Genomic DNA, 13,619 nt, shown 5'->3' on the forward strand with positions numbered 1-13,619 from the left:
GGGGAGGACCGCAGACGTGGGTGACCACCCCCCTCTAGGGGAGACCGGATGCAATGATTTCAGTAGGCCTTTAAACTGGTCCCTAGTGCAACAAAGGTTGGGGACCCTGCGCTAAACCGTGTTAGCCACATTGCAAAAACAATGTACGGCGGGGGCAATATCAAGATTACGCACCCCCGCCCGCCCCTCGAGCTCCCGCGTGCTAATGAAGTAGCGGATTGCTTTTCTGGATCGACTGGAACGTAAACATTCTTTTATTGCTACGATGACTTCCAAGTCTGCAAACAAGGTTATATAAGCCTCGGAAAAAAAAAGAAAAAAAATCGTCCAATTCCCACCAGGCCGGCGTGTTTGAAGCGGATGATTGCTTTCAGTCGGACAGACTCGCTGCGAGAGTGAGACGGAACAGAAACCGTCTTCGCTGAATTATGGAAGCGCTCGCAAATGCGCACATGTATCAGCGGTATGGCAGGGAACAGAACATGCTGTTTTTTCCAGGGGGGGGGGCGGTGATGATGATGGTGGTGATGAGGAATGTCAGCATCTGTGTTTTGAGATTTTTTTTTTTTTTTTCCGTTTTATGCCTGCTTTCTGCCTCAGATGCCAGAGAGTTTTTTAGTTTTGAACACACGGACTCAGCTGCTCCCTCGTGTCCTTCCACATGGACAACAAACAACATCCCAATCATACACAATCAAGTCAAGTTAAAGACGGATAGTTCAAGGAACTAAAGCAGGGGTGTCAAACTCATTTTATATCGGGGGGCGATATGGAGAAAAATATACTTCCAAGTGGGCCGGACTGGTAAAATCACGGCAAAGAATAAGGCAGTGGTTCGCAACCTTTTTTCAGTGATGTACCCCCTGTGAACATTTTTTTTAATTCAAGTACCCCCAAATTAGAGCAAAGCATTTTTGGTTGAAAAAAAGAGATAAAGAAGTAAAATACAGCATTATGTCATCAGATTTGATCAGAATTGTATAACAGTGCAAAATATTGCTCATTTGTAGTGGTCTTTCTTGAACTATTTGGAAAAAAAAGGTATAAAAATAAATAAAAACTTGTTGAAAAATAAGTGATTCAATGATAAATAAAGATTTCTACACAAAGAACTTAATTCTAAACATCCATCCATCCATTTTTTCACCGCTTATTCCCTTTTAGGGGTGGCGGGGGGTCGCTGGCGGCTATCTCAGCCACAATCGGGCGGGAGGCGGCGTACACCCTGGACAAGTCGCCACCTCATCGCAGGGCCGTTCGGGCTCCAGTACTCTGGAATGCCCTCCCGGTAACAGTTCGAGATGCTACCTCAGTAGAAGCATTTAAGTCTCATCTTAAAACTCATTTGTATACTCTAGCCTTTAAATAGACCTCCTTTTTAGACCAGTTGATCTGCCGCTTCTTTTCTTTCTCCTATGTCCCCCCCTCCCTTGTGGAGGGGGTCCGGTCCGATGACCATGGATGAAGTACTGACTGTCCAGAGTCGAGACCCAGGATGGACCACTCGTCGGGACCCAGGATGGACCGCTCGCCTGTATCGGTTGGGGACATATCTACGCTGCTGATCCGCTTCAGATGGTTTCCTGTGGACGGGACTCTCGCTGCTGTCTTGGAGCCACTATGGATTGAACTTTCACAGTATCATGTTGGACCCGCTCGACATCCATTGCTTTCGGTCCCCTAGAGGGGGGGGGTTGCCCACATCTGAGGTCCTCTCCAAGGTTTCTCATAGTCAGCATTGTCACTGGCGTCCCACTGGATGTGAATTCTCCCTGCCCACTGGGTGTGAGTTTTCCTTGCCCTTTTGTGGGTTCTTCCGAGGATGTTGTAGTCGTAATGATTTGTGCAGTCCTTTGAGACATTTGTGATTTGGGGCTATATAAATAAACATTGATTGATTGATTGATTGATAGACAGACAACATTCACACTCACATTCACACACTAGGGCCAATTCGAAACATCCATCCATCCATCCATTTTCTACCGCTCATTCCCTTTCGGGGTCGCGGGGGGCGCTGGCGCCTATCTCAGCTACAATCGGGCGGAAGGCAGGGTACACCCTGGACAAGTCGCCACCTCATCGCAGGGCCAACACAGATAGACAGACAACATTCACACACTAGGGCCAATTTAGTGTTGCCAATCAACCTATCCCCAGGTGCATGTCTTTGGAAGTGGGAGGAAGCCGGAGTACCCGGAGGGAACCCACGCATTCACGGGGAGAACATGCAAACTCCACACAGAAAGATCCGAGCCTGGATTTGAACCCAGGACTGCAGGACCTTCGTATTGTGAGGCAGACGCACTAACCCCTCTGCCACCGTGAAGCCCCAATTCGAAACATTTCTTCACAAAAAAAAGAAATCTTTAACATCAATATTTATGGAAAATGTCCACAAAATATCTAGCTGTCAACACTGAATATTGCATTGTTATATCTTTTGTTCACAGTTTATGAACTTACACTCACATTTTGTTGAAGTATTATTCATTAAGGGCTTCACGGTGGCAGAGGGGTTAGTGCGTCTGCCTCACAATACGAAGGTCCTGCAGTCCTGGGTTCAAATCCAGGCTCGGGATCTTTCTGTGTGGAGTTTGCATGTTCTCCCCGTGAATGCGTGGGTTCCCTCCGGGTACTCCGGCTTCCTCCCACTTCCAAAGACATGCACCTGGGGATAGGTTGATTGGCAACACTAAATTGGCCCTAGTGTGGGAATGTGAGTGTGAATGTTGTCTGTCTATCTGTGTTGGCCCTGTGATGAGGTGGCGACTTGTCCAGGGTGTACACCGCCTTCCGCCCGAATGCAGCTGAGATAGGCTCCAACACCCCCCGTAACCCCAAAGGGACAAGCGGTAGTAAATGGATGGACGGAATATTACAGTGTATGTAACATCTGCAGCAAAAGAAAGGGCATTACGAAAGCGAGTAGATCCAGAAGAAAATAAACATTATAAACAAAGAGAGGCAGCTAACATAGAAGATGTCAGGTAATAGACAGGTATCATATATTGCTGTATGGTGATTGATTATAAGGAGTTCTTGAATCAAACACTGTGGGAACAAAGTTGAAAGAGCCTGTTGGAGTTTGAGCTGCGCTGTCCCTCAACTGTCTGGTGGAGTGGGTGGGCCGGATCGTCCATGATGGTGAGCAGTTTGTCCAGTTTTGATCCTGTCCCTCACTGACACCATCAATCAATCAATCAACCAATCAATCAATCAATGTTTACTTATATAGCCCTAAATCACTAGTGTCTCAAAGGGCTGCACAAACCACTACGACATCCTCGGTAGGCCCACATAAGGGCAAGGAAAACTCACACCCAGTGGGACGTCGGTGACAATGATGACTATGAGAACCTTGGAGAGGAGGAAAGCAATGGATGTCGAGCGGGTCTAACATGATACTGTGAAAGTTCAATCCACAATGGATCCAACACAGTCGCAAGAGTCCAGTACAAAGCGGATCCGACACAGCAGCGAGAGTCCCGTTCACAGCGGAGCCAGCAGGAAACCATCCCAAGCGGAGGCGGATCAGCAGCGCAGAGATGTCCCCAGCCGATACACTGGCGAGCAGTACATGGCCACTGGATCGGACCGGACCCCCTCCACAAGGGAGAGTGGGACATAGGAGAAAAAGAAAAGAAACGGCAGATCAACTGGTCTAAAAAGGGAGTCTATTTAAAGGCTAGAGTATACAAATGAGTTTTAAGGTGAGACTTAAATGCTTCTACTGAGGTGGCATCTCGAACTGTTACCGGGAGGGCATTCCAGAGTACTGGAGCCCGAAATGAAAACGCTCTATAGCCCGCAGACTTTTTTTGGGCTTTGGGAATCACTAATAAGCCGGAGTCCTTTGAACGCAGATTTCTTGCCGGGACATATGGTACAATACAATCGGCAAGATAGGATGGAGCTAGGCCGTGTAGTATTTTATACGTAAGTAGTAAAACCTTAAAGTCACATCTTAAGTGCACAGGAAGCCAGTGCAGGTGAGCCAGTACAGGCGTAATATGATCAAACTTTCTTGTTTTTCTCCAAAGTCTAGCAGCCGCATTTTGTACCAACTGTAATACTGTGACACAAATGCCTCCAACTGTGTGCCAATAGTTTGGCCGGCTTTCCGGATTTATTTTTCAAAACCGGTTTAAGTCCCTTTTTGCTGGTGCTGCTCCCCCAACAAACCACTGCAAAGTACAGGGCACTGGCCACAACAGACTGAAAAATGATCTCCAACAGCTCTCCCGTCCAAAGGCAAAACCCAGTAACTCAATGTTGGTCAAAACTGAGCTGATGATAATTTGGGAGTTCCTAGGTGATATGCTTTACATTAGTGTATGCGATATTGTCATTTGTTCCGTAAGTAAGCTGTTACGCGCATGGCAGGACCTAGCAACTACCACATAACTGCGTAGATACAACAGAAAAACCTAGTATCTCAAGGGACCAATCGGAGCTTCTTTGTCAGTCGCCTTATTGTCTTTAATGAGACATTTGCACGAATGGGGGCCGACGGTCAACCTGATTATGTGATATTTAGATATATAGACTCCCTTTTTAGACCAGTTGATCTGCCGTTTCTTTTCTTTTTCTTCTATGTCCCACTCTCCTTTGTGGAAGGAGTCCGGTCCGATCCGGTGGCCATGTACTGCTTGCCTGTCTATCGGCAGGGGACATCTCTGCGCTGCTGATCCGCCTCCACTTGGGATGTTTTCCTGCTGGCTCCGCTGTGAACGGGACTCTCGCTGCTGTGTTGGATCCGCTTTGGACTGGACTCTTGCGACTGTGTTGGATCCATTATGGATTGAACTTTCACAGTATCATGTTAGACCCGCTCGACATCCATTGCTTTCCTCCTCTCCAAGGTTCTCATAGTCATCATTGTCACCGACGTCCCACTGTGTGTGAATTTTTCCTTGCCCTTATGTGGGCCTACCGAGGATGTCGTAGTGGTTTGTGCAGCCCTTTGAGACACTAGTGATTTAGGGCTATATAAGTAAACATTGATTGATTGATTGATTGATATTATGGCACGAGGGGATATTTGGAAGATTGGCCCAGGACGTTGCAAGCACCTTCATTAAATGTATTGTTCTTGATTCTTCCCCTTGCATACTCTTTTGGGCAGATAACTGTGGAGGTCAAAATAAAAACTGGACGCTGTACACGGCTCTTGCCCAATGTGCAAACGCAGAATGGGGCCCGCCCGAGATTGTGATAAAATATCTGGAGAAAGGGCACACGTTCATGAGAGCAGGTTCAATCCATGGCTCAATCGGCAAGAAAATGAAAGCTCAAGAAAACATTTATAGGTTTGATGACTTTTGTAGATCTTTGTAAGACAGCATCAAGATAGATTGGTTTTCCTTTGTTTTCTCAAAATCAGCTAGAATGGAGTTACTAGGTTTTGCCTTTGGACGGGAGAGCTTGCTGCGCACATCAAAGGACCTAAGCTTCCTCAGGAAAAAGACTCTGCTCATGCCCTTCTTGTATACAACTTTGCTGTTGCCCTTCCAGTCCAGTCTGCTGTTCAAATGTACTCCCAGGTACTTGTAGTGCCCCACTACTGCCACCTCCCGGCCCCGGATGTTGATGGACTCTAAAGGGGTATTTTTTTTCTTGAAGTCGATGACCAGCTCCTTGGTCTCGTCCACATTAAGGAGCAGATGGTTCGCCTGAGACCACTCCACAAAGTCAGCAATCAGTGTCCTGTACTCCCAATTCCTGTCCCTCTCCGAGTCATCAGATTTTAGTTGTATTGCAACAATGCATCTGGCAGACAATAATTGATAGTTGCTCCAAATTTTGCATGAAGATACCATGATTCGGGATAAAGATGCTACCAAAACAACCAACATAATATGAAATTGCCTCCAGTCTGTCATGACGGGGGGGGGGGGGGTCGCAGCTTGCTGCGAGGTTTGTTCTCCCAGGATGCAAACGGACGACTCCAGACAGGACGTGCAGGTAAAAACATGATTTGATTTTAAGAAACAATCAACGAGGTACAAAACAGAAAACAACCTGAAAGCAAGCGTGCCTATCGCAAAATGCAAAAACTTGAGACATGAAACTATAGACATGAACCTCACGAAACTGTGGCATGAAACACACACACAACTGTGGCATGAAACAACTAGCATTAACTATGGCACAGACCAAACACGAAACTGTGGCATGAAGCCAATAATGACGCCAGGCCAACCGATTGGCACAGGCAGGCTTAAATAATGTCTCTTGATTGGAAACAGGTGCGCGTCCCGAACACCAGAGGCAAGTGAAAATCCTAAGCAGCCATAATAACTAAAACAAACAAAGGTGTACAAAAACAGGAACTAGTGGAGTTTAAAACGAACAGAACTTAACAAAACATGATCCGGAACAAAGATCATGACAAAGTCTTCTGTAGGTGACATCACCAGGCTGATACAGGCCCGTCCACAATTTGAGCCAGAAGTGGGTGTTCCAAAATTTGCTAAAACGCCTAACAAAAAAACTAGCCTGAACTCACTACTGTCTGTTTTGGGTGGAATTTTACAGAGACATAATTTTTAGGTCCAGAACTATGAAGCAAGTCTCAATGTTTGCCAGAATTAGAGATCTCCTTTAACCAATCAAGTAGTCGGAGAAGACTCCTTTCGTCCATCTCGAATCTTAATTATTTTTCCTACTGATACATTTTGTCCTAGTTTGTGCATTACTGTGCACTAGTGTACAAAGCAAGGTCCATCAAGGCATCAGTTTTGTGTAGAAGAACACAACCCTCTCACCTTAAAACTCATTCGTAAACTCTAGCCTTCAAATAGACCTTTCTAGACCAGTTGATCTGCCATTATTTTCTTTTTCTCCTCTGTCTACCCCTCCCTTGTGGAGGGGGTCCGGTCCGATGACCATGGATGGGGTACTGGCTGTCCAGAGTCGGGACCCAGGATGGACCGCTCGCCTGTGTATCGGTTGGGGACATCTCTACGATGCTGATCCGCTTGGGATGGTTTCCTGTGGACGGGACACTCGCTGCTGTCTTGGATCCGCTTTGAACTGAACTCTCGCGGCTGTATTGGACCCACTATGGATTGAACTTTCACAGTATCATGTTAGACCCGCTCGACATCCATTGCTTTCGGTCCCCTAGAGGGGGGGGGGGGGGGTTGCCCACATCTGAGGTCCTCTCCAAGGTTCTCATAGTCATCATTGTCACTGGCGTCCCACTGGGTGTGAATTCTCCTTGCCCACTGGGTGTGAGTTTTCCTTGCCCTTATGTGGGTTCTTCCGAGGATGTCGTAGTCAATCAATCAATCAATCAATTTTTACTTATATAGCCCTAAATCACTAGTGTCTCAAAGGGCTGCACAAACCACTACGACATCCTCGGTAGGCCCACATAAGGGCAAGGAAAACTCACACCCAGTGGGACATCGGTGACAATGATGACTATGAGAACCTTGGAGAGGAGGAAAGCAATGGATGTCGAGCGGGTCTAACATGATACTGTGAAAGTTCAATCCATAATGGATCCAACACAGTCGCGAGAGTCCAGTCCAAAGCGGATCCAACACAGCAGCGAGAGTCCCGTTCACAGCGGAGCCAGCAGGAAACCATCCCAAGCGGAGGCGGATCAGCAGCGCAGAGATGTCCCCAGCCGATACACAGGCAAGCAGTACATGGCGTAGTGGTTTATACAGTCCTTTGAGACATTTGTGATTTAGGGCTATACAAATAAACGTTGATTGATTGATTGATTGAACCCTGACCATTGGCCCGAGTAGCAGTTCTAGCTTCAATGGCGGGTCACAGGCCTGGTAGAGATGCGAAGCTTGCGAACAAGTTCAGTCTTTAATGTTTCAAAATTTTATGAGGCACAGTGGAACCTCAATAGACTCATTGTATGAACCCAGACCGAATGAAAATAGGCTTTGTTGTATGAATCTTGTGTCGGTGTGCGAATGTTTCGTCCACCCAGCCATTTTGTGCCCGGGCTGATCGCTCTGCAGTGCTCATTTGGTCACAAGAGCAGTGATATTGTTAGCTACTGTGCGGGTTTTTGCAAGATTTTTTCGAGTTTTGCTAGCTCAGTATATGAGTCCAAAGAGAGTGATGGACAAGCTTTGTTTGGATATGGAGTTTGGAGGAGCTAATCGGAGGTAAGAGGAGGTGTGGTTTGAAACATTCATGAAGTATTCCCAGCTTTGTTTCCCCTCCTTTCTTCCGCCGTACACCAAGAAAGTTAACCAACAAGGTAAAGTGGATTTTATTGTTTTATTACTACTCATTGGAGTTTTGTGATTTCAAACTGAATGCTAGCTAGCTAGCTACTTGTTATTTTGACTTTGTCAATAAATAGAAAGTAAATCAATTGTGGGCTATTGTGGGCTGATTAATCATGTTTACACTCTTTCTTATGGAGAAATTTGCTTTTGTTTATGAACTTTACCCTTTACGAACCCTGTTCAAATACCTAATACTTTCATACATTGAGCTTCTACGGTACATATTCGTTTTTTTTTACTAGCTGTAAACAATAAAATCCAAAATTATTAGGTAATACATTCTTGTAATAGTTCAGTCTCTGTGTAGTGATGACAAATTTGGGTCGCCACTTGTGTTTAGGAGGGGGATGGTCGTAGAGAAACACTGCCCGAGAGAATGCCACCCGGGGCAATTGCCCATGTGGCCTATATCTAAAACCACTATTGTCAAGCCCATCAAACGCTGGATCTAGAACGTGTATTCTGAACCTTGTCAGTGACCTCCGACCTCACAACTGGTCTTCTGTTTAAAATCTTGTAGAAGGTCTTCTCAATGGAACCTTAAAGGCCTACTGAAAGCCACTACTAGCGACCATGCAGTCTGATAGTTTATATATCAATGATGAAATATTAACATTGCAACACATGCCAATACGGCCTTTTTAGTTTACTAAATTACAATTTTAAAATTTCCCGCGAAGTGTCGTGTTGAAAACGTTGCGGTATGATGACGCGTGCATTTGACGTCATCGGTTGTAGCGGACATTATCTTCCAGCCCGATCCAAGCTATAAGTAGTCTGCTTTAATCGCATAATAACACAGTATTCTGGACATCTTTGTTGTTGAATCTTTTGCAATTTGTTCAAAGTAGAAAGATGGAGTTGGGAAACTTTTGCCTTTAGCCACAAAAACAGAGCCGATGTTTCCTTGTTTAAAATTCCCGAAGATGAAGCTTTACTATGGATCAGAGCGGTCAAGCGAACATGGATCCCGACTACATCTCAACCGGCAGTTTTCGTTGAGAAAATTGTATACGTATATATGTATGTATATATACATGTATATATATATGTATGTGTATATATGTATGTATATATATATGTATGTATATATATGTATATGTATATATATATGTGTGTATATATACATGTATATATATATGTATCTATATATGTATGTGTATATATGTATGTATAGATATATGTATGTATATATATATGTATGTGTATGTATACATATATACTGTATATGTATATATATGTTAATATATACATATATATATATATGTGTGTGTGTGTGTGTATATATATATATATATATATATATATATATATATATATATATACATATATATATATATAACTTTTTGTAAGGGGGCCGCATATAATTTGCGGCCCCGGGTCAAAAAATGCTTGGGGACCCCTGCTCCAGAATAAGGCGACAAAGCAGCTCACAAGCCGATCATGTCAATATAGTTAGCTCTTTGTGATCCCGGCGCCGTTAAAAAATAGTGTGTCTGCGTTAGCGCTTATAATATCAATATTACTAACACTTGGTGAATATTTAGGTCATAAAATGTAAATGATGTATTAATGCCGGTTTTTGGATGATTATTTAGAGGAATTTATGGGCGGAATAGAGAATGCATTAAAAAAATATATATATCTGTCTTCTTGTCTCTTCTAATGACTGCAAACGACAGGCAAATTAAAATTAAATGGCAGCAACGTGTGGTGAATAATTGTGAAGTAGAAATTATAATACACTTGTTTCTTTCCTGGTTGAACTAACAATAATTATAATTAGCTTGAATATGTATGAAAAAAAACATCTAACATCAGATTGTGTTTGGCCATAGTGGTTTTCTAGATGTAATGGCTAGGTGCTTTTGTCCATATATGGCATATTCATAACAGGCTACATGCAAATCGGATGTTTGTCCCTAACTGTTAATCATGAAAAAGAGGGAATTTTTATTTTATTTTTTTCTTTGCGGTTGTGTTAATCTCTGCTCTAATGTTACAGTTGAAGTCACGTGTTCCTGCACTTGCTTGGTCCTGCTCTGATGCCACATAGCTGGGGATCGGATTCCCCTATAAATATCCTAAACAGAAGTCATGTTTTTTCTCTTGTATGCGGGATACTATCACACACAAAACAAGGTGATTACGTTTTCTTTGTTTATTTTTTCTTGTAAGCAGTAACTCTACCCAAGAGGTGCCAAAAAAGTGGTAAATGAGAAGGGTTTGTGTGTAGTAACCATTTGTTTTCCCCCCACAGGCAGTCCGGTAAAGAGGATTGACCATTCCAGGCTGATGAGAGAAAGGCAGATGTGGAAGGTAATAAATTGATGGATGTTTATCAATAATGACCCAAGGTCCCATGCAGTCACTCCATAAAAAAACACATTAGTCGCTGGTGGCCTCCAAAGCCTCTTTTTATATTAACTTGAAGTGGTTTGCTCTTTATACTGCACAGATAACTAAACAAATATGTTAACCAGAGCCTTTGAAGGAAAAAAAAAAAGTTTATGGTGTTATTGAAGTGCCGTCAAAGCAACTGGCCGACATATGTACTGTATCTGTCCCCACTTCCTGGGTAGGTTTCTTGTCAACACTTCGCGGCGACTCTGTTTTCAACCCATCACTCAAAGTTGCAGTGATCATTTCTCATTATGTCACTGCTGCTAGGCGATAACTACACAGGAACTACAAACTACAGTATTTTTTCATTGATAAAAAAAGGACAATGTGTAAAAGGGAAATTGTGTCGCGTTACAGGGCGTGGGACTATTTAACGGCCAAAAGTAGGGACTTCCTGCAGTTGCCTGACTATGGTCGGTATACTCATGCAGCCATAGCACAGTATACTGTACGTGTGTACAGTATGTATATATATATATATATATATATATATATATATATATATATATATATATATATATATATATATACATATATATAATACATATATACATATGTGTATGTATATATATGTATGTATATACTGTATATAATATATATATGTATATGTGTACATATATATGTATATATGTGTGTCTGTATATATACATATATATATATATATGTGTACATATATGTATATATGTATGTATATATATAAATAAATAAATATATATATATATATATACACATATACACATATATGTATATGTGTATATATACCGTATTTTCCTGATGTGTGATCTGAATCTAGGATGTTGTTGTGGCCTGTGCAGTCCTTTGAGATATTTATGATTGATATACTGTATATATATATATATATATATATATATATATATATATATATATATGTATATGTCTTAATTAGATTATCCAGAGAATAGTGCTCGATACCGTGGTAGAGCGCAATATATGTGTGTGTGTGGGAAAAATCACGAGACTACTTTATCTCTACAGAACTGTTTCATGTGAGGTTCCCTCAATCTCCTGACGATTGAGGGAATCCCTCATGAAACAGTTCTGTAGAGATGAAGTAGTCTTGTGATTGTTCCTACACACACACACACACACACACAAACACACACACACATATATATATGTATGTATGTATGTATGTATGTATACATATATGAAAAAAAATACTTTATATTACATATTATCTACTTTATATCGAAATTTCGATTGATGAATGAATTAGAACGGTGGTTCACAGTGGAATACGAAGGTCCTGAGAAGTCCTGGGTTCAATCCCGAGCTCGGGATCTTTCTGTGTGGAGTTTGCATGTCCTCCCCGTGAATGCGTGGGTTCCCTCCAGGTACTCCGGCTTCCTCCCACTTCCAAAGACATGCACCTGGGGATAGGTTGATTGGCAACACTAAATTGGCCCCAGTGTGTGAACGGGAGTGTGAATGTTGTCTGTCTATCTGTGTTGGCCCTGCGATGAGGTGGCGACTTGTCCAGGGTGTATGCCGCCTTCCGCCCGATTGTAGCTGAGATAGGCACCAGCGCTCCCCGCGACTCCAAAGGGAATAGGCGGTGAAAAATGGATGGATGGGTACGAAGGTCCTGCAGTCCTGGGTTCAAATCCAAGCTCGGGATCTTTCTGTGTGGAGTTTGCATGTTCTCCCCGTGAATGCGTGGGTTCCCTCCGGGTACTCCGGCTTCCTCCCACCTCCAAAGACATGCACCTGGGGATAGGTTGATTGGCAACACTAAATTGGCCCTAGTGTGTGAACGTGAGTGTGAATGTTGTCTGTCTATCTGTGTTGGCCCTGCGATGAGGTGGCGACTTGTCCAGGGTGGACGCCGCCTTCCGCCCGATTGTAGCTGAGATAGGCACCAGCGCTACCCGCGACTCCAAAGGGAATAAGCGGTAAAAAATGGATGGATAGGTTCCATAGTAATAATAACACGAGCATGTGTCAACAACACACTTCAGCACAAGGAGGAAATCCCGCTCAGCATGACAGCGATCTGTCCAATAGGAGCACGCGGCTTCGCTTTTGTTTGCTGGGGGGCGGAGTCACTCCTCCTTGTCTCCGCCCCCTCCCTCCTCCTTTCCCCATTCCCATGGATCTTGTTACCGGAGGCTCCTCGACATCTGCTGCCGGGGTAACAACACTTCTCGCCCCCTATCTCCTGCCATCTTCCCAGGACCACCGAGCTTCTCCCCTGTCCCCCCCCCCACCGGTGATGGTGACGATGACGAGGTGGGGTAACCGTACATGCTTCCTCCACGCGTACCGGCTCTAGCTCACCTCGCCGCGGACGCGCCTCCGCCTCCTGCCGCTGTTCCATCCAGTCCAGGAGCGCGGTACCGTCGAGCGGAGCACTTGTGGGTTTTTTTTTTGTCCGCGGACTGTTTGGCTGCTGGGGGGGCCTTCGCATCCCCTTCTTCGCCACGGGAGGACACGCGAGGGCGGATGTAAACAAGTCTTATTTCTTCGTTGAAGAACCGAGAGCATGGAGTCGGTGGAGAAGGAGTGCGGGGCGCTGGGTGGATTATTCCAGGCTATCGTCAACGATATGAAGGTAATATGACCTTAATTTTTTTTTTTTTTTTTTTTAAGTAGATGCGAACTATAATGGAGTTTTGTGTTTCTGCACAGTTTCTGATCTCATATCTTTTTTTTTTGTAATTTTTTTTACTGCCTTTGTGTCTTTGGTGGCCCCCCTCCTCCACTGCAAACAGCCCTGCAGGACAAACTGGGAGATGAAACATGTTTCCCTTTGTGTTATTTGCATAATGTGCAGCAGACACTCCATAAAATGTCTATTTATTAGAAACATGCAATATTATGTCTATGTATATTTGTCAGAAAATAGTCCAACAATTAAATGCATTTAAGAAAAAATAAATAAATTCAAACACCGTACCGCAGTTGGCTGAGCTAGACATAACTAAAGAA

General features: G+C 43.8%; 1 protein-coding gene across 4 annotated transcripts in view; it reads left to right on the forward strand.

The window, feature by feature from the left end:
- Window positions 1-10,263: 10,263 nt before the first annotated feature.
- Window positions 10,264-13,619, forward strand: part of mtss1la (MTSS I-BAR domain containing 2a) — a 118,654-nt gene continuing 115,298 nt past the window's right edge. For 2 of the 4 annotated variants that reach the window (XM_061917832.1, XM_061917835.1), the window contains exon 1: window positions 12,775-13,242. In XM_061917832.1, coding sequence (XP_061773816.1) covers window positions 13,174-13,242 — 69 coding nt within the window. In that variant the 5' untranslated portion in view covers window positions 12,775-13,173. Of the gene's footprint in view, window positions 10,410-10,527; window positions 10,587-12,774; window positions 13,243-13,619 lie in introns of those variants that run through there. The other 2 variants (XM_061917831.1, XM_061917833.1) reach the window with 2 other exon arrangements.

This window comes from Nerophis ophidion, linkage group LG12 (assembly GCF_033978795.1).
Source record: "Nerophis ophidion isolate RoL-2023_Sa linkage group LG12, RoL_Noph_v1.0, whole genome shotgun sequence".
NCBI lineage: Eukaryota > Metazoa > Chordata > Actinopteri > Syngnathiformes > Syngnathidae > Nerophis > Nerophis ophidion.